This window comes from Zootoca vivipara, chromosome 13 (genome assembly GCF_963506605.1).
Source record: "Zootoca vivipara chromosome 13, rZooViv1.1, whole genome shotgun sequence".
NCBI lineage: Eukaryota > Metazoa > Chordata > Lepidosauria > Squamata > Lacertidae > Zootoca > Zootoca vivipara.
This window is the reverse complement of record NC_083288.1, coordinates 48,251,602-48,278,984: the sequence shown is the minus strand read 5'-3', so window position 1 is coordinate 48,278,984 and position 27,383 is coordinate 48,251,602. Positions and strand designations below refer to the sequence as shown.

Genomic DNA, 27,383 nt, shown 5'->3' with positions numbered 1-27,383 from the left:
CCAGGATGAACACCCTTTGCATGCTAGTCTTCTACAAACGAGGGCCGTTATTTTGGGGTTGCGAAACCGTTCAAGCACACAACCTGTAATCTGAAGTTGAAAAAGGTCCCGAACCAGCTTTTCTCTACCAGCTTTGAAATATCCCTTCCCAATATATAAACCTGCCATTCGCTTTTCCTTTGGAGCAGCTACCGCTGGCTGGCTGGTTGAGTCCATCAGTCTCGTTTTCTTCTCCGCAGACAATGAAGGAAGAATTTGGGCGGCTGAAGGAAGCCCTGGAGAAATCGGAGACGCGGAGGAAGGAGCTGGAGGAAAAGATGGTCTCCCTGTTGCAGGAGAAAAATGACCTCCAATTGCAAGTTCAAGCTGTGAGTATAAACCCACCAGGACAAACTGCAAGGTCCTTGAAAGAGACCTCGGTTGCTTCCATGTGACCGGCTCACTGAGCCTATTTCCGGATTTGTTTGCATAAGGTTTGTGGGGAGGTTAGACGACGTTGGTGATCTGTTGGGCGTTGATTCTGGTTTGCTTGCAGAGAGTGTCGGTGCTGCTGCGTCGAGCAAGCATCACCTCACATTCCTCATCTCCTTATTGCTCTTGTTACACGACGAATCAACTTTAATGGCGAAACCTGAATTGACTGGTATATGACTGAATCACACCCAAAGTTGGCAAGAAGCTGCGGTCTAGCCACACTCATGGGCCCTGCAGATTTCCCACCACTGCCCTGGCTGCCAGCAGCTCTTCGGGATTTTAGATGGGGGTCATTCCCTTTCGTACCTGGAGATGCCGGAGTCTGGATCCGGGAGCTTCTGAATGCAAACTATCAGCTCTGCCACTGAGCTGCTGACACCAAAGGATCCCATTTGGCAGCAATACTTGACTCTGTAATCAACGGCCTCTATTTTTACCTTCCTGGTAGATGGTAAAAAGGTAAAAGGCAAATGACCCCTGGACGGTTAAGTCCAGTCAAAGGCGACTATGGGGTTGCGGCGCTCATCTCTCTTCAGGCCGAGGGAGCCGGCGTTTGTCCATGTGGCCAGCATGACTAAACTAAGCTGCTTCTGGTGTAATGGAACACCATGACGGAAGCCAGAGCGCACGGAAATGCTGTTTACCTTCCCGCCGCATCAGTACCTACTTATCTACTTGCACTGGCGTGCTTTCAAACTGCTACATTGGCAGGAGCTGGGACAGAGCAACAGGAGCTCACCCCGTCGCAGGGATTCGAACCACCGACCTGCCGATAGAGCAGGGTTCAGCAAACTTTTTCAGCAGGGGGCCGGTCCATTGTTCCTCAGACCTTGTAGGGTGTCGGACTATATTTTTTATTTTTAAAAAAAGAGACTGAATTCCTATGCCCCACAAATAAGCCAGAGATGCATTTCAAATAAAAGGACACATTCTACTCATGTAAAAACACGCTGATTCCCGGGCCATCTGCGGGACGGATTTAGAAGGCGATTGGGCCAGATCCGGCCCCCAGGCCTTAGTTTGCCTACCCATGGGGCTTGGTGGTTAGACCACAGCGCCACCTGGTGGGTGGACAGTGTGGATGAAATGCATCCTTCCCACCTAAATTGCATCGGCCTCTATAGAAACAAGTTGTTTGAGGAAAGGGTCATAGCTCAGCGGAAGAACATTTGCTTAGCAAGCAGAAGGTCCCAGGTTCAACTCCAGCATCTCCAGGCAGGGCCAGGAATTTCCCCCGTCTGAAACCCTGGACAGCCACTGCCAGTCAAAGTAGAAAATACTGAGCTATATGGGCCAATAGTTTGACTCAGTATAAAGCAGCTTCCTATGTTTCTGTGAAATGGGTGCATATGGAATTAACAAAATTGTTCAGGATACTGGGGCAGATATGAAGCAAAGGTCAAAGTGCACTGTTGCTATCTCTTAAGAAGACTAGAAGGTGCATTGGGATCAAAACAGCCTTTTACATTATCAAAAAGTCCTAACGTATTTGTTTTATTTTTATTTATTAAATTTGCATACTGCCCTCTACCCGTAGATCTCAGGGCGGTTCACAACATAAAATCAAAACATAAAAAGCACTTTTGACCTTTCACATCCCATCTCTTTGCAGCACCTCCTTGTTCCTGTTTACTCCATCATCCTCAAATGCCCAAACAAACACTTGCTTTCCCCAAAAAAACCCTTTCTTTCCTTCCTCTCCTCTCCCAGGAGCAAGATAATCTGAACGACGCTGAGGAACGGTGCGATCAGCTGATCAAGAACAAGATTCAGCTGGAGGCCAAGGTGAAGGAGCTGACCGAGCGGATGGAGGACGAGGAGGAGATGAACGCCGAGCTGACGGCCAAGAAGCGGAAGCTAGAGGACGAGTGTTCGGAGCTCAAGAAGGACATTGACGACCTGGAGCTGACCCTGGCGAAAGTGGAGAAGGAGAAGCATGCCACAGAGAACAAGGTGCGCTTAGAGCGGGAGCAAGCTCCCTATGCGAACCTGCCCAGGTGATAAGGTCCTCAGGAGAGCACCTTCTCCCAGCCCCTTCGACCTCAGTGGCACAGCTGGTGGGGACACAAGACAGGGCCTTTTCGGTGGTGGCTCCCTGTTCTGAACTGCAGGCCCAAAGGAGGGCTTGTGGGAGTGGCTGGGTGCAGGGAGACCAAAGGAGGATGCCAAAAACCTCAGAATGGCCAGTTCTAGAGAAGGTGTCAGCTTAGGCAAAGCAGTCTGCCAGTTCTCCTAGCCTTTGCAGACACCGCAGCAAGGAGATGGCTTTGCCCGCACCCAAACAAATGTTTATACATTCTTAATATATGTCATTTCACCTGACTAGATGAGGGCATAGGTGGCAAATACCCAAACCTGCCAGGATGCTGTCAGCGGCTCCCGGCTGTTTGCCCAGGAAAGTATAAAGACAAGGAAAAGTTTCTTACCGTCCTTTTTCATTTCAGTATTTACAGAGAGAGGCTATAAAACCCAGCCCCCCGCCCCCCCACCTCTCCCACTTCCCATTCATCACTTCTATGGGTGCTGCTATGTGCCCTCTGCCTTTGAGCTCTTTGCTCTCCTACTTTTAAGGCTCACTGGGTTCTGGGAGATGGAGGGTCTGGGATGCTTTCTAATGACACCATGTCAGCCAGCTGCCTCTCCGGTTCTGCCTCCCCCTCTCCTATTATTTCCCAGCTTTCCCCCTCATCTGCCTCTGAGCTGTGACCTCCCTCAAACCCCTGTTGTAAACCTACACTGTCTTCCTCTTCCACCTCCCTGGAGGGGTCAGGATAGGGAAGCGGTCTCCACCATTCCTTCCTCTGCCCAGTCCATACCTGCCAAGTTGCTGTCAGAGAAATAAGGGACCGGGCCGGAAATAGCAGACCGGAAGTAGCGCTGCCGCCATTTTGGAACTGGGCGGAGCATGCTCAGAAGTGACTTTTGATGCTGCATTGCCCAGTTCCAAAATGGCCGTTGCGCCAAAAGTCGCACTGCAGCCATTTTGGAACTGGGCAAAGCAGCATCAAAAGCTTCTGAGCATGCTCCGCCCAGTTCCAAAATGGCCACCGCGCCAGAATAAACCGGGGGGAAACAAAAAAATCCGTTTTTTCAGCTAGGAACAGCTGGAAAAACGGGGATTTCCCGGGGGAAACGGGAGACTTGGCAGCTATGGCCCAGTCCCTGACAAAACTTCACAGATAGTTCTCTTTTGTTCTCCCTTCCACCAGCAGGCTAAGGCTTCTGCAACATATTCTACTGGCAGGCTAAGACTTGCTTTCTGTTCCACCAGTCGCCACAGACCAGGCTGAGTGCTGATGGCTGCCCTCCAGCTAAGAGCTTCTTCCCCACATGCTCCCGGGACCCCCCACATGTAGATTCAAGGTTGTCCCTTCCCCACAACTCCTCACATCTCTGGGGTTTGGCCTTCCCGCCAGGTGAAAAATCTCACAGAGGAAATGGCCGGTCTGGATGAGATCATCGCCAAGCTGACCAAGGAGAAGAAATCCTTGCAAGAGGCCCACCAGCAAGCCTTGGATGACCTGCAGGTCGAAGAGGACAAAGTCAACACGCTCACCAAAGCCAAGCTGAAGCTGGAGCAGCAGGCGGACGATGTGAGTCAACAGGCAGAGACTGGAGAGTCTCATGAATATGAGCATATAAGGAGCTCTTATCAGAGCTTGGGCCTTCCAAGTGCTGGCGGACTCCAACTCCCATCAGCCCTGACCACTGGCTGCTGGGGCTGATGGGAGATGTAGTCCAGCAACATCCAGAAGGATGCAAATCCTCCATCCTTGCGTCCAACTGAAGATCTCCTGCTCTGGCAGATCTTCTTGGTAGGAGTGAGAAGCTTTCCCCACCTTTAGCTGTCGCAGTTTCTCTGCCACAGGAGGGGTGGGGGACATTTTATTTTATTTTTTAATGTGATTTTTATTAAATTTCCTGTTTTACAGTTTAGAATATTCATTTAAGCAACCTTAAAATATCAAAAACTTCCCTTCTTCTCTTTCCATGGTTCATTTTGCAAAACATAAATCCCTGCATATTTTAACCCACAGCGCCACCTGCGTCCCAATAGATCTAGTAGACTCCCCCAAATAAATTATGCAGTCCAAAGCACAAGAAACCACCTGTGAGTAACACCCGTTTCTTCTTCTTGTCTGCCTCTTTCAAACCAGCTGGAAGGCTCCCTGGAACAGGAGAGGAAGATCCGTATGGACCTGGAACGGGCCAAGAGGAAGCTGGAAGGGGACTTGAAGCTGACCCAGGAGAACATCATGGACCTGGAGAACGACAAGCAACAGCTGGAGGACAAACTGAAAAAGTAGGGGACGTGGCTCATCTCAGCACTCTTTGCAGGAGCCTCGGGAAACAGGAAGATCCAGAGAGAGAGAGAGAGGCTGCCTCTTCTCTGCCGTTCACTACCAAACTCTTTTCACTGTTTTCACTGTTTATTATTGGAAACAGGAAGATCCAGAGAGAGAGAGAGAGAGAGGCTGCCTCTTCTCTGCCGTTCACTACCAAACTCTTTTCACTGTTTTCACTGTTTATTATTGGGTAGCATATTCGTGGAGGGGGAGGCTATTGGTGGCTAGTAGCCCTGACGGCTGTGCTGTGCCTTCATAGCTGGAGGCAGTAATAATAATAATAATAATAATAATAATAATAATAATAATAATAATAATAAATATAGCATTTATACCCCGCCCATCTGGCTGGGTTTCCCTAGCAGCTCCCAACAGAATATTAAAAACACAATAAAATATCAACCATTAAAAACTTCCCTAAACAGGGCTGCCTTCAGGTGTCTTCTAAAAGTCAGGTAGTTGTTTATTTCCTTGACATCTGATGGGAGGGCATTCCACAGGGCGGGCGCCACCACCAAGAAGGCCCTCTGCCTGGTTCCCTGTAGCTTCACTTCTCGCAGGGAGGGAACTGCCAGAAGGCCCTCGGAGCTGGACCTCAGTAATCTTTCCAAATACCTTTTGCTGGAAACCACAGGAGAGGAGAAGGCTCTTGTGCTCAGGTTGTGCTTGTCGGCTTCCCATGGGGGCATCTAGTCGGTCACCGCAAGAACAGGATGTTGGACTAGGTGGACCATTGGCCTGATCCAGCAGGCTCTTCTTTATATCCTTATAAATATCTAAAACAAATGCATGTGAACTGTGTCCAGTTCTGTCCACCAGGGATTAAGGAGGGTGTTGTTGACACTATTGCAACATGCCCAAGGTTGAAGAGCCCTGGTCTGGACCAAAGAGCCTCATTCTGGTGGTGGCTTAGGGAATGATGCAGTGGTCAGGTGAAAATCATGCAGACCGGGGATGAGAGGGTGGTGGTGTTTACTCCCCAAAATGCCTTTTTCAGGAAGGAGTTTGACATCAACCAGCAGAACAGCAAGATTGAAGATGAGCAGGCCCTGGCTTCACAGTTGCAGAAGAAGCTGAAGGAACTTCAGGTAGGTGCCTTCAGCTTTCAGGGGTCTCTCTGCTCTAGATATGCCCTGGGATGGACTTTCCCCAACTCTTGCTTTACGTTCTAGAACCACCTTCTGACCTAGAACCAACCCCCTGTGAGTTTGGCCCTGGGACAAGCCGCATGCAACGCAAAGGTTCTTGCCCTTGAGCCAATATGCTGGATGGATGGAGGGACCCATCTTTTTTCTGCTGTCCAGGCGCGGATCGAGGAGCTGGAAGAGGAGCTGGAGGCGGAGCGCGCATCCCGGGCCAAGGTGGAGAAGCAGCGCTCCGACCTCTCGCGGGAGCTGGAGGAGATCAGCGAGCGGCTGGAGGAGGCCGGCGGGGCCACGACCGTGCAGGTCGAGCTGAACAAGAAGCGGGAGGCGGAGTTCCAGAAGATGCGCCGCGACCTGGAGGAGGCGACTCTGCAGCACGAGGCCACGGCGGCCACGCTCCGCAAGAAGCACGCCGACTCGGCGGCGGAGCTGGGGGAGCAGATTGACAACCTGCAGCGCGTGAAGCAGAAGCTGGAGAAGGAGAAGAGCGAGTTGAAGCTGGAATTGGATGATGTGGGCTCCAATATGGAGCAGCTCCTAAAAGCCAAGGTGCCGTATGGATGGAGGAGGAGCTAAAGTTAGCTCAAACGGGTATCTGGAGGTGAAACCTGGGAAGGTATTATCCTGGTACCTTCTAGAGACCAGGCTGAGCCAAGGGACATCTTACAGTAGGCTTCCCCAAACTAAGGCCCGTGGGCCAGATGCGGCCCGTGAAGCTCATTTATGCGGCCCCCCACCGACCCCCGCTTTTACCAGCGCGGCGGCCCACTTCCAGGTCACCGGGAGTGTCGGAAATAGCTTGTGCGCATGCGCAAGTGTCATTTCCAGCGCACTTCCAGGCCAGAGGAGGCCCATGCGCATGTGCACAAGCTATTTCCGGTATTCCGGCAACCCGGAAGCGCGCCGGAAACCGCATGTGCGCACGCGTATGGGTGCGCGCTCCGACCCGCAGCGCAATCGGTGCTGGCAGCACTGGCCCTCGGCGAGGTAAGTTTGGGGACCCCTGTCTTACAGGGATGTCCTTTGGGGGATTGTCTCCAAATGACGTATTCAAGCCAACTGAGCGACACGGCAAACGCCATATTGTCCAGAACACTGTGTACAAATACAGCAGGTTCCTTTAAACTGAGGTGCTCAGTTAAGCCCGATTAAGATTAAAAGGGCAGCATGTGGCCTGTTTGCTTGAAGGTTTTGGCCCACCTTCCTCATGTTGCTGGCATCTGGAGCTGTCCTCCTCGATCCTCTCTCACCTTCCTTGATTTTCCCCCTTCCCCTCTCGGCCGGCAGGTGAATTTGGAGAAGATGTGTCGCACCGTGGAGGACCAGGCTGCAGATTACCGCGCCAAGTTTGAGGAGACCCAGAGGACCCTCAACGACACCAACACACAGCGGGCCAAACTCCAGACGGAAAATGGTAAAACACACATCGTTTTCCCACCGCCATTCTGATTATTTACTTTCCTAGAGGGAACGAAATCTAGGGCTGGCCCTGCCGTTAGGCATAGTGAGCACCTCAGGTGGCAGATATTGGGGGGCAGCAGCAACCCTTGGATATTCCTCTTTGTTGCCCCTCAGTTTTTCTTGGGGCCCCTAATCTGGCCATGGCTTTAGGTGCCGCGGAGGGTGCTATTCAGCCAATGTTCATCTTCCAGTCCATTTGGTTTCCGTATGTGGAATGGAGAGTGGGCGGCCATCTTGGCCGTCACCTCAGGCCACGAAATGCCTTGGGCCCCGGACGGAGCTCATTAGCTTTGCAGAAGCAAACATGCCGTCTTCCCTGCCCCCTCAGGAGAACTCGCCCGCCAACTCGAAGAGAAAGAGGCTCTCATTTCTCAGCTCACTCGAGGGAAGCAGTCGTACACCCAGCAAATGGAGGACTTGAAGAGGCAGCTGGAAGAGGAGGCCAAGGTAAAAGAGCCACGAGAACCGTAGGTCCGAGGCGGAGGGACGCTGAGAGAAAACGGAACAAGAGAATCACAGGAACTATGGGTCAGGGATCGGAGCCTGAGGGGAAATCAGTGGAATATAGGAACCAGGGGGGTCGTAGCTCAAGATTCAGAGGTTGCAGTGGGAGAAGGCATGAAGGAGGCGCTGAGGGAGGTTTTCTCATGCCCGTCCTTCACTCAGGCCAAGAATGCTCTGGCGCATGCGCTGCAGTCGGCCCGCCATGACTGCGACCTTCTGAGGGAGCAGTATGAGGAAGAATTAGAGGCCAAAGCGGAGCTCCAGCGTTCTCTATCCAAGGCCAACTCCGAGGTGGCGCAGTGGAGGACCAAGTACGAGACCGACGCCATCCAGAGGACGGAGGAGCTGGAGGAGGCCAAGTAAGTGAGGAGGTCCACAGCGGAGGTCTACCTCAACCCTGCCAACTCATAGGCCTGCCTGGCTCTCGTGGAATGGTGTCTGGGCTTGAGGGCCCAGGTGGAGATGGACAAGCCATGGCATTTGAGCAGCAGGAGGCTCAGACCAAAGAACCAGGCCTGGTTCTGATAGCAGGCCAAACTTGCCACATGGCCTCCTCTGGGCTAACAGGGGTTGAAGCAGGCGGCTGGTTTTCTTTCCTCCTCCTTCCCTTGGCCGGCACTCGAGACGGGGATGTGGGCCCCCTTGGCTACCTTTGGGGTCTGCTGCGGGTATGGCTCTCTCACACACACCACCGCTGCTCCCCCCCTCCAGCCCTGCCTGCCCCCACCCCCAAAGCCCCACGGACATCGCTCTTCGGTTCCTCTAACGGCGAAGCTTTTGGCTCGGGTTATATTTTTTAATGGCAGTGTATAAGACGAGCAAAAAGCTTGTTGGTTGGAGGAGAAATCCCCCACTTAAAAAACAAAACAAAAAAGGCACAAAGGTAGGTTGAGGTAGGAGCAACTGCGGCGTTGGTGGCCAGGGTGGGGGATACATTCACAGTGCCCAATGAGGCCAAAAGAGCAGTTGTGGGCCTCGCCTGTGCAGCCACACGCTGCCCCACTATGATTACTGCTGTCCCAGGTAGAGCAGGGGTGGGGAACACTCATGTGCCCCCCAGCAGCCTCTGTTCCTCCTCTCTCTCTGTGTGTGTAAAACCCTCTCACTTCTGTATGGCTGGAGTACAGCCTACAGTACAAAGGTAGGAGTCGAAGCCATTGGCCCGTATACTTTTACCTCTGTCCCCAATCACTGGCATTCGGCCCTCGGAAGGTTGGCCACAAGGGAATGTGGCTCCTGGACTGGGAAAAGAAAGGGCCCCCACCTCTGAGGTAAGACCATTGAGACGACTTCCTGGAGCGACCTGGCGAGGTCATTGGGGAGGCCCATTTTCTCTCTGCTGTTCCTCCTCTCCCCCATCCATAGACCATAGCTGCCAAGTCTCCCGTATTCCCCGGGAAACCCCCGTTTTCCAGCTGCCCCCAGCCGAAAAAACGGATTTTTTTTGTTTTTTCCTGGTTTATTCTGGCATGGCGGCCATTTTGGAACTGGGCGGAGCATGGAGCATGCTCAGAAGCGACTTTTGATGCTGCTTTGCCCAGTTCCAAAATGGCTGCTGCGCGACTTCTGTTGCGGCGGCCATTTTGGAACAGGGCAGAGCAGCATCAAAAATCGCTTCTGAGCATGCTCCGCCCAGTTCCAAAATGGCGGCAGCGCTACTTCCGGTCTGCTACTTCCGGTCCAGTCCCTTATTTCTCAGGCCGGAACTTGGCAGGTAAGCCATAGACTGAGGAATAATTGATTCACTCCCCACCCCACCCACAAATTTGCATGTCAGGAAGAAGCTGGCGCAGCGCCTCCAGGACGCCGAGGAGGCGGTGGAGGCCGTGAACGCCAAGTGCTCTTCGCTGGAGAAGACCAAGCACCGCCTGCAGAACGAGATCGAAGACCTCATGGTGGACGTGGAGCGCTCAAACGCGGCCGCGGCTGCCCTGGACAAGAAGCAGAGGAACTTCGACAAGGCGAGTGACTCAGCTGGGAGAAAGGGAAATGGGCGCAATTTAGAGCGAAACCAGGGTAACGTCCTCCAGCTCAAGTTACGAGTTTTGGTTGTTGTTTCCCCTCTCCATCCCCTTAGATCCTCTCGGAGTGGAAGCAGAAATACGAGGAGACCCAGGCAGAGCTGGAGGCCTCGCAGAAGGAGTCCCGGGCGCTCAGCACCGAGCTCTTCAAGCTGAAGAACGCCTATGAGGAGTCTCTGGAGCAGCTGGAGACCTTGAGGAGGGAGAACAAGAACTTACAGGGTGAGTTGGGGTGAGAACAAGGCCTTCGGCAAAGCCTTGCTGCTTCACAGCCTATCCCTCACTTGAGCTTATCCTTCTCACCTGTCTGAGCCAAGTCTCCCGCTTCCTACTCTCTCCCCACAGAGGAGATTTCTGATCTCACTGAGCAGTTGGGCGAGGGGGGCAAGAGCATGCACGAACTAGAAAAGGTCCGGAAGCAGCTGGAGGCCGAGAAGATGGAGTTGCAGGCAGCTCTGGAAGAGGCTGAGGTGATACCAAACGCTGTTCTCCCTTAAACACCCACCTTTGCCCCTCCTTGTCCTCCTATCTGTGCTTTTACTTCTTTTCTCTTCACCTCCTCTTCACTTCCGTCCTCCTCCCCTTTTAAAAATCACTTTAATCACCACAGTTTCCCCCCACAAGGAACCCCGGCAGTTAAGAAATTCTCCCTAGCCCAACGGTCTGCTCCGCCATGAGGCAGGCTGAGACCCGGGGGGGCAGTTTGGGGCACCACAAAAGGAAAGTAAACAACCAGTTATTGAATTTATCATTGTTGTTTTACGGCAAGAGGCACCACTTGAAGTCGGGGGGCCAAATAAACTTTTCCTAACATTTCCTGCTCAGAGCTATTGGCCTTTATCCATCCCCCCTCTCCCCCCTCTCTTTCCAGCCCGGAAATACCTGGAAACTGAGGTTCTGCACAAACAGTATAGTACTATATTATTTTAATAGTGCCCACCGCATAACCAAGATCATCCATCATGTTTACAAAAAACACTCACAACACAAAAGTCCCCTGCAACATTAATTAAACTCTTCCTCCTTTCTGGTTCTGTCCATTCCCCGCCCCCATCCCGACTGTGGGATAAGTGATGAATTGGCCCTTATTTCGGCAACTTCTGCTCCTCATGTGGGGTGTGAGAACTATAATTGCCAGTTTACTTGCATTTATAATTTTTTCCTTTATTTCTGTATAAACAGTGGGGGGGGAAGATGGGGAAGCCCCATATTTGTAGGCCCACTACCACCCCAAGGTTGGGAACAGAAGCCAACAAGGAGCAATTCATCGCTTATCTTCAGCCACATCCCAAAAGAAACCATAAAATGAGTGGAACTTGCAAACAGGAAGTGTTTAATTAAAGGCACAGTAGTCCTTGAAAGTTTCAACGTTGCTTTGCCTCTCTGTACTGGGCAGGCTGGCATTTCAATTGCATTTCATTGGTGCAAATCGGGTCGGGAGGAAACCCAAGATGAAAATACTGGAATGCAATGACTTGACATCAGCATTGTCTTGAGGACTTTCCCATAAAAATAATAAGCAATTCTGGAGAACAGGTCCAAAATAGAAACAACTGTGTAACTGTTGACATGATAGAGCCCTTGCTCCAACCCGTCATTTCCTGACCTTCCAGGCCTCTCTGGAGCACGAGGAAGGCAAGATCCTGCGGGCCCAGCTGGAGTTCAACCAGATCAAGGCCGACATCGAGCGCAAGCTGGCCGAGAAGGACGAGGAGATGGAGCAGGCCAAGCGCAACCACTTGAGGATGGTGGACTCGCTCCAGGCCTCCCTCGACGCCGAGACCCGCAGCCGCAACGAGGCGCTGAGGGTCAAGAAGAAGATGGAGGGCGACCTCAACGAGATGGAGATCCAGCTCAGCCAAGCCAACCGGGTGGCAGCTGAGGCCCAGAAACACCTCAAGATTGCTCACACCCACCTCAAGGTAATGAGGCTCGAGGCCTTTGTCCCCTGCCTCAGTGGACCACAGCCTGAGGAGCGGGGAGGGGAGATACACACAGCCCCACACAAGAGGGTGGGGAGGTGTTTATGAGGAGATTTATACCTGCCAAGGGAAGAAAGAGGCTTACTCACAACTTGAAACAATATAAATGTGTGTGTGTGTGTGGTTGCCCAGGACAACCAGATCCAACTGGATGACGCCCTGCGAGCTAATGAAGACCTGAAGGAGAACATTGCCATAGTAGAGAGGCGGAACTCCCTGCTGCAGGCCGAGCTCGAAGAGCTACGCAGCTTGGTGGAGCAAACAGAACGCGGCCGGAAACTCGCCGAGCAGGAGCTGATCGAGGCCAGCGAGCGGGTCCAGCTCCTCCACTCCCAGGTGAAGAGGGGGTGGCCCTGATTTCATATGTAAAAACAAACAAACAAACACTAATTTGAGGGGGCTGGTTTCCTGCCCCAGTCCTTCTCTCATCCTTCCGCTTGCCAACTCCATTCCTGCCTGTCACTCTCCCTCCCCTCCTTCAATCTTCTCATCTCCTTCATTGCCTCCATCTTTCATTCCTCAATTTAGCCTGCTTCCATTGATAGCCTCTCCTCCTGCCCCTTCATCCTCATCTTCCTCTAGCTCGGGGCCTGCTACTGATGCTCAGCCAGCTGTCACTTTATCCTCCAGCTGGATTTGCTCCTCTGTGTCTTCCTTGTCATTGCCTCTTCCCTTCCACTCCACCCAGATCACCTTCCAGTTGGTTCGTGGGACTGATGAAGCCACAGACGGGCAGCTGTGCCACCCCCTCCTGACCCCCAATTTCACATACCCAGTAATGGGATCTGAGCTGAATTGACCAGGAATGACTACTAGCCACTGTTGGAGGCAGTGTGCTTCTGAATCTGCCCATTTCTAGGAATCACCAGTGGGTTGAGCTAATGCCGTACTTGGTGGCTTCTTACAATGGGCATCTGGTTGGCCGCTGTGAGAACAGAATGATGGACCAGGTGGACCTTTGGCCAAATACTTTCCATGACGCTACTCCACCTTCTCTCATTCTGACTCACCCATCTCCCCTCAGAACACCAGCCTCATCAACCAGAAGAAGAAGATGGAGAATGACCTGTCCCAGCTTCAGTCGGAGGTGGAGGAGGCAATTCAGGAGTGCAGGAACGCCGAGGAGAAGGCCAAGAAGGCCATCACTGATGTGAGTACAAATCAGATCATGGAAAGGTGGGGTCCACAACTGGCGACCCTAAAGCTTAGTTCTGCTCCCTCCCCTCCACCAATTGCCTGTCCTCACAAGTATTGACCCTCTAACCGTCTATCTTGTTCTGCTGGAATTTGCACACGGCCAGTCAGGTTCAGCACCACAGACAGCTCCCAGTGGGCCCTGTTGGCTGAGCCGTGAAAGATGATGTTGTCTCAGCAAAGGACCACCATCACCTGAAGGCTGACAGGGCCTTCAAGGGTCAGGAGTTCGGTGTAGCGGCGCCTGTTTAGAGAGGACTATGGGCTCCTGGCCCCTTCACCTCCTCCCCTCAGGATTTTTAAGGCCTGCATTGGGTTTGCCAGACTGAGGTAATTCTCCGCGTCCTCTCTGCTTCCTCCAGGCGGCCATGATGGCGGAGGAGCTGAAGAAGGAGCAGGACACCAGCGCTCACCTGGAGAGGATGAAGAAGAACATGGAGCAGACCATCAAGGACCTGCAGCTGCGCTTGGACGAGGCGGAGCAGCTGGCCCTGAAGGGCGGCAAGAAGCAGCTGCAGAAGCTGGAGGCCCGAGTGCGGGAGCTGGAGAACGAGCTGGAGATGGAGCAGAAGCGCAACGCCGAGACCGTCAAGGGCATGCGCAAGTGCGAGAGGCGCATCAAGGAGCTCACCTACCAGGTGCGGGGGCTCAGGTGGCGTCCGTCTGGATGGGCTGGGGAAGTTGCGAGGCTATGCAGCGAAACCAAGTGTATGACGATCAGGGTGCATCATATCTTCTCTCAGCATAGAAGAGACCAGCGTGGAAAATACAATGGCCATAGGAGAGGCGTAGAAAAGGGATGGGAACCTTTCTCAGCTGGAAGGCTGTACAGTATTCCATTATAAGAAACTTTTTTTGAACCAGTGAAGGCAGTGAAGGTCCTGTGTGAGTGCCTGAAGGCGGTTGGAGGATGGATAGCGGCTAACAGATTGAGGTTGAATCCTGACAAGACAGAAGTACTGTTTTGGGAGGACAGGGAGCGGGCGGATGTGGAGGACTCCCTGGTCCTGAATGGGGTAACTGTGCCCCTGAAGGACCAGGTGGGCAGCCTGGGAGTCATTTTGGACTCACTGCTGTCCATGGAGGCGCAGGTCAATTCTGTGCCCAGGGCAGCTGTTTACCAGCTCCATCTGGTAAGCAGGATGAGACCCTCCCTGCCCCCGGACTATCTCGCCAGAGTGGTGCATGCTCTGGTTATCTCCCGCTTGGACTACTGCAACTTGCTCTACGTGGGGCTACCTTTGAAGGTGACTCGGAAACTACCGGTACAATTAATCCAGTATGCGGCAGCTAGATTGGTGACTGGGAGTGGCCGCCGAGACCATATAACACCGGTCTTGAAAGACCTACATTGGCTCCCAGTACGTTTCTGAGCACAATTCAAAGTGTTGGTGCTGACCTTTAAAGCCCTAAACGGCTTCGGCCCAGTATACCTGAAGGAGCGTCAAAATGAGAGTACAGTACGCCTAAACATTTTTTTTAGAAAAAAAGGCACTGATTTTACCTATAGAAAGTAACATATAGGGTTGGTTCAGATGTAACTCCAAACTGTGATTTATGCCATCATTTACACTCCAAACCTGTGTTCTAGGTTTACGTGCAAAATGGCTGTTTGTGCAGTGTCTTTTTTCTCTGAGAATCCCCTTACCCTATCCAAAACAGTGACCTCCAAGGGCAGGAGGAGTACTATTCCAAATCTCATTTTGTAAACTCAGATGTAACCCCAAGACACAGCCTGCCCAAAGTGCAGTGTGCAAACCAGCTTCAAACCTTGATTTTGGATCCTAGTTTGGTGGCTACTTGCAAACTATGGTTTGTCAGATGGTGTTAGTTTAAACCACAGTTTGGTGTTACAAGTGCACTAGTTTATGGAGAAACAGGTGTGGATGCCATCTGACGGTTTCTCCCCCATTTTCCTTCCCATTTCTCCTCATCTGCAGACTGAGGAGGACAAGAAAAACTTGCTGAGGCTCCAGGATCTAGTGGACAAGTTGCAACTGAAGGTCAAAGCCTACAAGAGACAGGCAGAGGAAGCAGTGAGTTCCTAGCTTCTCTCCACAGTTATCTGCCAGCCTTGTCAAAAACAATGGCTGCAGAGACCCAATAGCCACTAGGTCAAATTACAGCACCTTCCACAGCGCCTACTCCTTGGCAAATCAGGAAAAGCTTTGCTAAACCTGAGCTGCCAGGGTGCTTAGATTGAACTAAGGTTGCCTGATGCTTTGCAAGGTACAGTTTGCTAGACTGTATAAACAGCCGGCCCTGTGGTGCTTGAGCTTCTTTGCAGGATAAAACTTTCCTAAACCTGAGCAACTAGTGGCTCTCGTTTTAAGTCTCCTGAACAAACTTTGCAAGACCTTAGCTGGCTTTTCACGATCAAGTTCTACAGGTGCCGAGCAGATCAGGTTGGGTGGAACGTGATGAAATGAAGCAGGTTTTGGTATTTCGGCGGAGGTAAAGGACGCACGTGGTTAATCTGGAAACCCTTGGCTGAAATCTCAGGGGGTCTGGTGAATTAGCCACATCCCTTCTGCCCCCAGTTCCATCTCTCTTACAAGCAGATCAGTAAATACCTTCCGTTCTCCTCCCCAATCCTTGCAATGGGTCACAGCAGGGACTTTTGCCAAGCTGTGACGCTGGGTGTTAGCAAATCCCACGCAGGTCTGATGAACACCACCCACCGTGGTGTCCTTAAGAACGTAAGCCACTGCCACCTTCCCTTATCGATGAATCTGGGTCATTTTGCCTGCCCTTCTCTGAGCTTTTCCACCTTCTCTTCCCCTCTACCCCCTGCCCCACCCGCAGGAAGAGCAGGCCAACAGCAACCTGGCCAAGTTCCGGAAGGTTCAGCACGAGCTGGATGAGGCCGAGGAGCGGGCAGACATTGCCGAGTCCCAAGTCAACAAGCTGAAGGCCAAGACCCGTGATGTGGGAGGGAAGGTGAGTGTCATGGCTGGCTGAGAGGGGCAGGTGGGCTCTGGGGAGGGACCCCAACTTGCCCTTTGTCCTGTTCACACATTACATTCAGTCCAACCACAATCTGTACACAAGCAACTGAGTTGCACACGTGATGTTCAATGCATGTACAGTCTTTCTACACAATGCATTACAGTGGTACCTCGGTTTAAGTTCACAATTGGTTCCGGAAGTCTGTACTTAACCTGAAGCGTACTTAACCTGAAGCGAACTTTCCCATTGAAAGTAATGGAAAGTGGATTAATCCGTTCCAGACGGTCCGCGGAGTACTCAACCTGAAGCGTACTTAACCCGAAATATGAGTGTAATTGGTTCTGGAAGTCCGTACTTAACCTGAAGCGTACTTAACCTGAAGCGAACTTTCCCATTGAAAGTAATGGAAAGTGAATTAATCCATTCCAGATGGGTCCACGGAGTACTTAAACTGAAAATACTCAAACTGAAGCGTACTTAAACCGAGGTATGACTGTATCATCGTTTTTGTTATTAATCACCTTTATACCCCGCCTTGGAGCTCAAAGTCGTCTGCACAGCTCTTCTCCCCCTCCAACAAAAGGTTAGGCTGAGGGGCAGAGACTGACCCAAAGTCACCCAGTGAGCTTCATGGCCGAGCGGGGATTTTGAACTAAGCCCTGGAAGATGTCTGATGCTCTAACCTCCACAGCACACTGAGTTGCACAAATCAACAAGTGTGCGCCCTTTCAGACAAACACTTGTGCATGTGTAGAGGCAGCTTGTACCTGGGTTCAGCATATTGTGTGAACAAGCCTTTGGCGTTTATTTTCAATTCCACTGAATCAGGCTGTGCATTTATGCACTTAAGCTCCACACCCTGCACATTCACCCCCATCCCTCCCTCCCAAAATTCACAAAGATAAAGTAAATTTTACTCAGAGTAGATCCACTGAAATTAATAGTTAGCCATGGTAATTCATTTCAAAGGGTCTTCTCTGAGTCAGAAATGTTAACATATGGGAGAGCTGCTCCAAAATGTTGAGATGTAGTTTTTGGTATGTTGCCGATGGCATTGGCATGAGCCAATAGACCCCCCCCCCTGCTTAAAGCTAGCTTTTCTCGAATACAGTGAAAAGTTCCAGAATTGTTTAGGTTTTTCCCTAGGACAGGAATACGTATGCATGTTTTCATGGCAGCAAAGGTGATTTTGGAGCACACCGAGATCCAGTGTGGTGTAGTGGTTAAGAGTGGTAGACTCGTAATCTGGTGAACTGGGTTCGCGTCTCCGCTCCTCCACATGCAGCTACTGGGTGACCTTGGGCTAGTCACACTTCTCTGAAGTCTCTCAGCCCCACTCACCTCACAGAGTGTTTGTTGTGGGGGAGGAAGGGAAAGGAGAATGTTAGCCGCTTTGAGACTCCTTAGGGTAGTGATAAAGCGGGATATCAAATCCAAACTCTTCATCTTCTACCCTTTTAAATGTTGCATCCTGCTCCTGTCTCCCTTGTTTTATTTCTGTGCTCATCATACTCTCCTCCTTTTAATTATCCCACTTCATCCTGTCCTTCTGTGCTTCTCTTCCAGAAACTTCATGATGAAGAGTGAGGAGGTTTTCAGATCCTCGGTTGAACTGAAGGGCTTTATCTCCAGCTCCTGTCACTGAATAAGATGTAGCATTAATATAATCCAATTAATAAAGTTGAACAGCAAATTTAATCCTGACATTGTCGTCTTCATCATGTGTTGCCCAGCTGCTGAACAGGGAGAATAGGGTTGCTGCGCTTTGCCACTGACAGCCTTGCAACAGGCAGAAATCCAACACGAATAGATTATTAACATCACCTATTGAATGCCTGCCTGCCATGGAGCTATTGAAAAAGCACAAGAACCTTCCCATGAAATAAAATTAGGGCAACTCTTAACAATTTGCTGCCAAGGAGTGTGGTGGAGTCTCCTTCTTTGGAGGTCTTTAAGCAGAGGCTTGACAGGCATATGTCAAGAATGCTTTGATGGTGTTTCCTGCTTGGCAGGGGGTTGGACTGGATGGCCCTTGTGGTCTCTTCCAACTCTATGATTCTATAAACACAAAGCTGCCTCTCTCTCTCTCTGCTTCTTATGTTCTTGTTCATAGAAGACTTTCATTATTCTATTACAGTGGTACCTCGGTTTACGTACACAATTGGGTCCGGAAGTCTGTACTTAACCTGAAGCATACTTAACCTGAAGCGAACTTTCCCATTGAAAGTACAGTGGTACCTTGGTTTATGAACAAAATTGGTTCCGGAAGTCTGTTCATAAACTGAAGCGTTCATAAACTGAAACGAACTTTCCCATTGAAAGTTATGGAAAGTGGATTAATCTGTTCCAAACGATCCGCGGAGTACTTAAACTGAAGCGTTCATAAACTGAAGCGAACTTTCCCATTGAAAGTAATGGAAAGTGAATTAATCCATTCCAGATGGGTCCGCGGCGTTCGTAAACCGAAAAATTCGTAAACTGAGGTGTTCATAAACCGAGGTTCCACTGTAATGAAAAGTGGATTAATCCATTCCAGACGGTCCGCGGAGTACTCAACCTGAAGCGTACTTAACCCGAAGTATGAGTGTAAATTGGTTCTGGAAGTCCGTACTTAACCTGAAGCGAACTTTCCCATTGAAAGTAATGGAAAGTGGATTAATCCGTTCCAGGCAGGTCCATGGAGTACTTAAACTGAAAGTACTCAAACCGAAGCGTACTTAAACCAAGTATGACTGTAATGTGAAAATCTCATTTTCCAAACAACTGTGATAGCTTGAAGTTTCCTCAATAGCTTTCTCTGGCTCATACTGGTGTCGGTTGCTCCCTCTTGTGGTCAAACTGAACATTGACAGGAGAGGTCCCTGCCAGGGTTTCTCTGAGACTGATTTCCCCCTTCCTCCCCTCGCTCAGAAGTTAAGAGTGTTTGTGAACGTTATGTGGGGTCTCCTACAGGCAACGGTTTCCAACTTAATACATGGACTTGTCCACCTTTTCATCCTGCCTTCAAGGCATCATCTCATTTCATCTCTACCAAGAGACTATCCCCTCCGCAATGCTCTGCTTCTGTTTTTCCTAGCCGCCGCCCTCCTTCTGCACCTCTTTCTGAACTCACACTTTCACACACTCTCTCAGATTCGCACATCTCCGAGCCTCCCTGGGTGCCACCCGCAAATCCAGGCGCCTGCGAGTGGAGACAAAAGCCCAAGCTTTTTCGTGTACACACACTCGTGGGACGTGCTCCTTGCGCAGTGGTAAGAGCATCAGAAGAGTACGGCCGCAGGATTGGGCCTGAAATCCTGTTCTCACAGCAGCGACCAGAAGCCCACAAGCAGGACCCAAGCGCAGCGGTCGTACATGCATGCGCTCAAGCTCACCCATGTGAACCCCCCACTCGTGCGCGTGTGGGCACATAAAAGGCCAGCGTACCATATTAAAAGCACCTTTTAATTTCGTCTCCTCGTCAAGTTAAATACAAAAGGGAAAGGGGGGGGAAACACCCAGGAGCTCAGCCACCCAGGGTCCACGTTCCAGTTTGATGGGGGGTGGGATTCAGCAGAGGTCTGTTGTGGCGTGGGCCTTTGCTCCCACAGAAGCAGTGAGCAGCAGCCCACTGGCCCCTGGTGGGAAGATGGCAGAAGCATCGTCTTCAGAGCCGAGGAGGAAGGGGAGAAGGGGCCAAGGAAGCTGCAGAAAAAGGCTGTGGGGCTGGGGAGCGAGGGATGTAGGGCAGCATCAGCTGTGTGTTGATCGCAGGGATCCTCAGCCCAGATCTGGGTCTACAAGAGAGAAAGAGCATTAAAAAGGTCAGTTGCCTCTCTGGGTCAGAGTCAACCCTGCCATGAGGACAGCAAGTTGTCCATTGTTTCCTTCGTCATCTGTGCTTGTCTGCCTTTCCTCTCAGTCCCTCCCTCAGCAAAAGCTCAATGCGAGCCCTACTCAGAGTAAACCCAGTGAAGGAAAGGTGCAGCATCTGGGGGCTTTTTAAGTCCTGAGGAAGAAGAGAAGAAGAGTTTGGATTTGATATCCCTCTTTATCACTACCCTAAGGAGTCTCAAAGCGGCTAACATTCTCCTTTCCCTTCCTCCCCCACAACAAACACTCTGTGAGGTAAGTGGGGCTGAGAGAATTCAGAGAATTGTGACTAGCCCAAGGTCGCCCAGCAGCTGCATGTGGAGGAGCAGGGACTCGAACCCGGTTCCCCAGATTACGAGTCTGCTGCTCTTAACCACTACACCACACTGGAGAGTAGGAGGCAACATGGTGGAAGTTTAGAAAAACTTGTTGCTTTGCAGGTGCTCTGGGTGTCACTTCAAACCCAGGATCAACCTCCCCTAGCAACTCCCAAGAGAGAGAGAGAGAGATCACGCTCTGCTTTTCCAAGAGATCTAGGTAAATGTTGCATCCGGCAGGATTGACCTGAGCCTTAAAAGCACATAGAGCTGAAAGAGGAAATGGGACAGAGCACCCCTCTTCCAACTTCCTCCTTCAACTCTATGTAATCCTAGGTAACCACCCCCACCGCCTCATGAGCAAGGGGGCAACGAGGAAGGGCTCGTGGGCACCAGGGGAAGAACTTAAGAGCACCGCTGCGCCCATGGGCACACTGTTGGCGACCCCTGACATGCTGCCTCTCGGTTGATCCACCCGCTCCACTTCCCTCCGCTGTGTCAAACTTTAGACTGTAGGCTCAGTGGGGCAGGGACCTGCCCTCTTAAATTCGGTATAAAATGCCAGGCACGTTGAGGATCGTTCCATTCACCGCCACAGGCAGGCCCGCGTTTTTCTGCCCCAGACTTCATCCATGCCACCATTGGCAGCAACAGGATCCCACCCTCTCCCCGGCGCCACTCACCCTGGTCTGCCCCCATTTCTGCCCTGTATGTTTTGTAGGCATCGAAACAGAAGACGGCAATCAGAATCAGGCTGAAGACCTGCGAAGGGGACCAAGAATTGTGAGTGAATGGCATGAGGTCGGAGGGGAGGGAATGAGAACAGATTCGGGAAACATGGGGGGGGAATTGGGGGTGGTGCTGTGGGTTAAACCACTGAGCCTAGGGCTTGCCGATCAGAAGGTTGGCAGTTCGAATCCCCGTGACGGGGTGAGCTCCCGTTGCTCGGTCCCTTCTCCTGCCAACCTAGCAGTACAAAAGCACATCAAAGTGCAAGTAGATAAATAGGTACCGCTACAGCGGGAAGGTAAACAGCATTTCTGTGCGCTGCTCTGGTTCGCCAGAAGCGGCTTAGTCATGCTGGCCACATGACCCAGAAGTTGTTCCCTCGGCCAATAAAGCGAGATGAGCACCGCAACCCCAGAGTCGTCTGCGACTGGACCTAACGGTCAGGGGTCCCTTTACCTTTACCCCTCAAGCACCCCACATTTGGAAGGACATCTGAGGCCTTGCAACGGGTTGGCTGTCTGTTTATATGCCATCCCCCTTGTGGAGGGGCTCTGATAAGGGCAGAAAGGGAAGTTTCTAGGGAGAGGGTTGATAACTCACAAAGGCAGACACCGCAGATCCCTCGTGGCTGGCAGCGATGACGGCAAAGGCCACTACCGTGAAGACTATTGCGGCGCTGATGCAGCGAAGAAAATCCTGTGGCGGGAGGAAAGAGAAGGGTCATCGAGGGCTGAGCTGTGGGCGGAAAGACCAGTTGAAACCAGTACCAGAAAGCGTGCAAATTGCAAAATCCAATCCAGGAAGGCAGGCAAAGGTACAGTCCTGCCGCCACAGCACGAGAAGCAAATCTGGCACAGAGGAAGGCATGTCGATGCACTTTGGTGTTGCTAAATCGACTCCAATGCCTCTTTTGGCAAGAGCACGACCGAGCGCTGCAAAGGAGATTGTGGGGAAAGCATGGCTACTCACCAGACAAGGCCAGTTGACGCGAGTCAGCCGCTCGTAGTAGTGCGTTGCCCGCAGCCCCAAGAACGCCAGCGTCACCAGAATTTCCAGGAGGGCTGCACCCATGTAGGCGGAAATAGAAGCTGTGAGCAGCAGGAAGACCAGGAAGCAGAGGCCCTGGAGGAAGGGGGCAACCGGAAGACAAAAGGGCAAGGGTGGTGTGCTTTCCCAAGTGGGGCTCCCACCACTTCCATCCTTCTAAAATACCTTTCAGGTGAAACGCTCCCCCCTGCTTTGAGTGACATCTCCCCCATGAAGATTTCTGGAGAACTCAAAAGTGGACCCCCACCGCCATGGTCTCCTCTCCATTGGAGGTTTTCAAGCAGAGGTTGGGTGGCTCTCTGTCAGGGATTCTTCAGCTGTGATTCCTGCATTGCAAGGGGGTGGGGCTAGATGACCCCCTGGTGTCCCTTCCAACTCTGCAATTCTATGATTCTACATTTTGGCTGCTCTCCCCTCACCCAAGAGTGCACCCCCCCATCAATATTTGATTCCGCTTCCCCAAATATTTGAATTGAAATTTGATAACAGCAAACGAGTTTCGGAAAAAAGAAACGAAAGAAAAAATGGGTTTTTTGAAAGAAAACAGAAAAGAAAAGTTGTCGTAATTGCCAATAAGAAGTATTGGAACTAGATAGCAAGAGGCAATGGGGGTGTGGTCCATAATTACAAAGGGGTCCATGATCAAAATCAAAGCAATTCGGGGGTTGTTTTTTTAAGAGGATTTAAAAAGAGAACATTTGAATGTATGAAATCCAGACACTCACATAGACCTGTGCTTTTGTTTTTTGGATTCTATATCAATACAGTATATATAATAATAATAATGATAATAATGTGTATATGATGTATACACAAATATAATCAACCTGTGCTCAGGGCCAGTGGAAAATCAGTGGTTTTGTCCAAAGCAAAAACTTATCCCTCTCTCATTTCTTCATCCACCCCACCGCACAGACTTTTGGAATAAAATGGACCGTCAACTCTCCCATAACCCCTTTCCCCCCACAGTCCTTGCCTTAACCCCCCCCCCTGCTATACATTTGGGATAAAGAAGCAGACCCCCACCCACCCAAGCCTCCATCAGAGAGGGGACCCCCCCCTGCCAAAGAAGGAAGGTGAGCAAAAAGGCAAGAGAGAGGCTTGGAAAGAGATCCAGTGGATTCATTGGAATTAGCAGGGGAGGGAATGAAAATTCAGCCAGCTGGAAGGATTGAAAGACAAACGGAGGAAAAAGGAAGAAGGGAAAGGTCTGTGAAAGGGGAATTAAGAAAAGCCAAGGTTTCTGCACTGCATGGGGCTGGACTAGCTGACTCTTGGGAGACCCCCTTCTAACTCTCCAATTCTTTGGTTTTGTGCAAAAAAAGAAAGAAAAAAAGAGGAACGAGTGGGGAAAGCGGGGAAGGGGGGGGAAAGGACAGTCCAAAAAGGAGGGGTTGAATCAAATGAATGAATTAATGAAGAAAGACGGAAGGGAAGGAAAGCAAGGAGAGAGGGGCCACCAGGATAGGGCCCCACTCAAAAGAACGAGCGGGATCTTACCCCACCCCCCACAAATCAAAGCCCCCCCACCAGCAGGATTGGCTAGCTGGCTGAACCACTTCTGAGTTAGCTAAGTGAAACATGATCCCAGAGAGGGGCTTCCCCAGAAGACCATTTTAAGTCTAAAAAATATTAGCTCATCATGGCACCACCGAGTTAGAGGGGGGGGGAAGCTGGTGGGATGGAGAGAAAGTGTTGGGTGGGAAGAGGGGGGGAGAAGCAGGGGGGAGCAGGGAAGGAGGACGAGGGTGCGGTGGGTGGGGGTCTTCCGTTACCAGCTCTGCCTCCATCACCACCCCCTTGGGGGAGCGCAGGAACTCCTTGTCGAGGGAGAAGCCCCGCAGCCCCCCAGGTCCCGCCTCGGGCTCGCCCATCCTGCTGGCTGCCTCTGGCCGGAGGGAGGGCGCTGCTGGGGGAAGAGGGTCGAGGGGGGTGGCGAAGACCCAAGGAAAAAAAGAAGGGGGGGAAGATGAAAGACGGAGCCTGTTTCTCTCCACCTGGCACCCAGCCGGATTTCCACGCCGGGGAGGCGGGGAGGAAGCCCGAAGAAAGGGGGCTGGAGGGAGAGGAGGAAAAATGAAATGAAGCGAGAGGATGGAAGGAATGGAGAAGAAGGAGAGAGGAACGAAAAGGGTCCGCCCCGTCCAGGCTGGGTCTCAGCTCAAGGAGGGAGACTCTGCTTTCTGGCCCCCGAGTGCCTCTCCGGCCCCCAGCACCACGAGGGGTGGCCGTGGCGCGGGTGGCGGGTCTCTGGGCCCACCTGCCCACTCAGCCCCCCACCCCATGGCCGGACAAGGAGGGGGATTGTCTCTCGAGGGCCAGGAACGGGCTGCCCCGGGGAGAACAAGGGCCGCATTGTCTGGGGGCCGGGAGGCCGGAGGGCAGAAGTGAATGGTCCACATTCTCTCCGCCGCGACCCGTTCAGATGCTTCGCAAGAGCGTGGGAGGGAAAAGAAAGAAGTGTGGGGCGCGAGGGGCGGGGGGGGGGCGTGGACGGATCCGGGACTGTCGTGGCGAGAAAAGGCCGCCAGGGGGAGGTAGAGAGCAGGGGAGGCGCCTCGGGGATGGGGGAAAGGGACTTGCGCTTTTCCGCCAGCAGGGGTCGCTGGATGAAGAGGGCAGGGCGCGTCCCGCTCTCTTGGAAAGGTTTCGTTGGGAGTTGCGAAAAACCAATGGTGTCTTTAAGGTTCTCTGATTCAGAAAGCCAAGCGCAGTGGATCGGGGGGGGGGGGGCAAGTACACAAATGATCAAGTGAAGTGATCAAGAAGAATCTCAGACATGTTGGAAGGGGCCCGACTCTAATCCAACTGTCCCATCCGGGATTCGAACCTGCAGCCCTGCTATTATCAGCACCATGCTCTGAGCTATCCAGGTAAATAATTCCTTCAGTAGCACCTTAAAGACCAACTAATTAGTTGGTCTTTAAGGTGCTACTGAAGGAATTTTTTTCTATTTTGCTTCTACTCAGACCAACACGGCTACCTACCTGTATCCAGGTAAATGTAAGTGTTGGGAGCCATGGACTCATAGTTGTCAAGTTTTCCCTTTTCTCGCGAGGAAGCCTATTCAGCATAAGGGAATTTCCCTTTTAAAAAAGGGAGAACTTGACAGCTATGTGATGGACTCAAAAAGGTTGAAAACCACTGCCTTACAGTTTTCTATTCCCAAGATTCCTTCGCTCTGATGTGTCATCCAGGTGTTCCTGTGTAGATGGAGCAGGTGGGGTAGAGCCCCCCCCACTTGCCAGAGGTTTTTCTCCTGTCTCCCAGGGACACCAATATCACTTTGTTTCGGAAGGAAATCCCAGCCTGCTTTCCATGGCTACTGCAAGAGATTTGCATCTCACAGACGGGCAGGAAAATACCTGCGATAATACGATGGGTAACCATGGCAGAGTAAACAGAGTGGGAATCTCAAGAACGGGAATGCTATGGATGTGAATTATGGGGCACCGGGGGATAGTGATCTCTCATTTTCCCTGGGCCCAAGGAGCCTCTGATTCCACCTTCCAAAACCTCAATCCCGGAAGACAAAGTTCCATCCGAGAATATGTACAGTAACCAACACAGGCATGGCCTCTTGGAGCATGTGCAGAGTGCCATCACACCTATCACTGCGTAGCTACAACTCACACACAAAGGGAGGAAATCCCAGGAACGTTCTCACATCTTTCCTTAGCACTAATAGAGGGGAATTTGGTGTCTGTAATATCCAGCTCCCCATCTCTCTCAATGAAGCCAGATAAGCCACACAGCCCTTGGGAAGTAGCATTGCCCAGTGGTTAGAGAGCGGGATACCATCTCCTGCTGCCCTTGCTGGACTTCTGAGCCTGGATCTTCTGTGCAGCAGGAGGAAATGCAACAGGTGATGTGCTCTCTTTCCTGTCTACTGTCTTGCATCACCTGTGACATTTCTGTCTGTTCGACAGCTGCTCCGTGCACCGGATTCTTGCCCCGAATGAAGCTGAGGGACATTGAAACGTGGCAAATTCACGGCACAAGCTGGTTCTCTGTGCTCTTGGGTGGTGGCAAGTAGGATGACATCATGCGGCAGGCAGAGTGACATCATCTTTGCAGGTAGCAGTGTGGATACATCAAGCCTTAAGTATATCCCCAAAGGAAAAGTAGCGTAACAGCTTCATTCGGGAATCATGCAGAATATCTAAGGCGGGAGCAGTGGGCACACTTTGGCGAGAGAGGAAAGCAGAGGGAGAGGGAAAGATATTCCTGGGGATCAATCAGGGACTCTCAAGGCAAGGAGGAGTCAGCAACAGAGGGCTGGGAACCATCGACGTATCAGCCGCAGGGAACCACAGAATCGTAGAAGGGCTGAGTTGGAAGGGACCCAGTGGATCATCTAATCCAGGGGTCCTCAAATCGAGGGGGAGTTTTGTTTTCTCTGGATGAAGAAGGCAAGACACATTCTGCTGTCTTTGGAATGTTTTATTGAAAATTCAAAAATAAATACAGTAAGGCAAGATGGTTAAGTTTCTTTGAGACAGCAGACAAGAGACAGCGGATTTTAGTGCAAGTGTACAAATAGTTGAGAAATGATCCTGACCTATAAATGTGGGCATTGCTAACTTATAGGGATGAGCAGAGGGTCACACTCACAAGCCAGGATAGGGGATGGCAAGGCTTACCAGGGGATATTCTTCCGTAACAAGTTACTCCTGCAACATTTCATGCGTGAACATTTCCACCCTTGCCATTTTGTTTGGCTCTCGCTAACTTCATTCTCTAACGTTACTTAGAGTTGGCAGTTTGGACCCTGCTCCCTGCGATATTTAGTGAGTGACCAACTTTTTTTCTTGTGAATGCTCCTCTACTTCTAACAGAAAATTCGCAGCTAAGCACACATTATAAGGCAGAAGAGCATTTGCAGGAGAAAAAGTTGGACATGCAGGTGGCAGCCTGTGAGGGGAAAAAACTCTGCACATGTTCAGAGGTTCCCTCCCTCTGAATCCAATCCACGGTTTTGCTCTAGAGATCCCCTTCCAGCTTCAAAGCCTCACTGTGTGGCCACACAGGTGCAGGCCACGGCCAAAGGATATTTCCGCCGCTCAAGGTAGAATGACGTGTTGTCATTCTCACAACGCCTTCGATAGTAGACGCTTGTGTCGGCAAAGATCGGTTCGGAGACTCCGTTTCCCTCTTTCTGGACGAAGGTCTTATGGGTGACCTTTTTCACAGGGTGCCTCAAGGAGACGCAGGAATCTTGGCAGATGCACTCGGCTCTCCAGAGGAGTCGAGGGTAGCGGGAATCCTCGATGTCTTCCCTGGAGGAGGCAAGAGAAAGGACAGGTCTGTCTTTGAGCCATTATGGCTGGATGGTGGTCTGATGGGGGGAATGTGCTGGGAT

The 27,383-nt window shown here is 51.5% G+C and overlaps 2 protein-coding genes across 2 annotated transcripts in view; one reads left to right on the top strand and one right to left on the bottom strand.

Moving 5' to 3' along the window:
* The window catches only part of LOC118094384 (myosin-6), a 56,683-nt gene extending 38,904 nt beyond the window's left edge, over positions 1–17,779 (top strand). Inside the window, exons 23-41 of the mRNA XM_060281859.1 lie at positions 240–368; positions 2,185–2,427; positions 3,891–4,067; positions 4,632–4,777; positions 5,818–5,908; positions 6,125–6,514; positions 7,253–7,379; positions 7,755–7,873; positions 8,093–8,289; positions 9,708–9,891; positions 10,008–10,173; positions 10,297–10,421; positions 11,565–11,873; positions 12,066–12,269; positions 12,958–13,083; positions 13,490–13,765; positions 15,068–15,163; positions 15,933–16,067; positions 17,643–17,779. Coding sequence (XP_060137842.1) covers positions 240–368; positions 2,185–2,427; positions 3,891–4,067; positions 4,632–4,777; positions 5,818–5,908; positions 6,125–6,514; positions 7,253–7,379; positions 7,755–7,873; positions 8,093–8,289; positions 9,708–9,891; positions 10,008–10,173; positions 10,297–10,421; positions 11,565–11,873; positions 12,066–12,269; positions 12,958–13,083; positions 13,490–13,765; positions 15,068–15,163; positions 15,933–16,067; positions 17,643–17,663 — 3,261 coding nt within the window. The 3' untranslated portion in view covers positions 17,664–17,779. The remainder of the gene's footprint in view (positions 1–239; positions 369–2,184; positions 2,428–3,890; positions 4,068–4,631; positions 4,778–5,817; positions 5,909–6,124; positions 6,515–7,252; positions 7,380–7,754; positions 7,874–8,092; positions 8,290–9,707; positions 9,892–10,007; positions 10,174–10,296; positions 10,422–11,564; positions 11,874–12,065; positions 12,270–12,957; positions 13,084–13,489; positions 13,766–15,067; positions 15,164–15,932; positions 16,068–17,642) is intronic.
* Positions 17,780–19,518: 1,739 nt separating this feature from the next.
* Positions 19,519–24,175, bottom strand: CMTM5 (CKLF like MARVEL transmembrane domain containing 5). The gene is made up of 5 exons (XM_035134723.2): positions 23,797–24,175; positions 21,944–22,096; positions 21,575–21,670; positions 20,929–21,007; positions 19,519–19,852 (listed from the first exon to the last, which is right to left on the bottom strand). Exons 1-5 carry the CDS (start codon positions 23,893–23,895, stop codon positions 19,836–19,838), a joined length of 444 nt encoding a protein of 147 aa, XP_034990614.1. The 5' UTR covers positions 23,896–24,175; the 3' UTR covers positions 19,519–19,835.
* Positions 24,176–27,383: the final 3,208 nt, after the last annotated feature.

What these genes read in the sequence shown, in the direction of transcription:
- CMTM5 (XM_035134723.2), bottom strand. Translation starts at nt 23,895, where the DNA reads ATGGGCGAGCCCGAGGCGGGACCTGGGGGGCTGCGGGGCTTCTCCCTC. An exon ending in GCGTCAACTGGCCTTGTCTG is followed by an intron (nt 21,671 to 21,943) that starts GTGAGTAGCCAT and finishes CTCCCGCCACAG; the next exon opens with GATTTTCTTCGCTGCATCAG. An exon ending in GATCTGCGGTGTCTGCCTTT is followed by an intron (nt 21,008 to 21,574) that starts GTGAGTTATCAA and finishes TCCCCTTCGCAG; the next exon opens with GTCTTCAGCCTGATTCTGAT.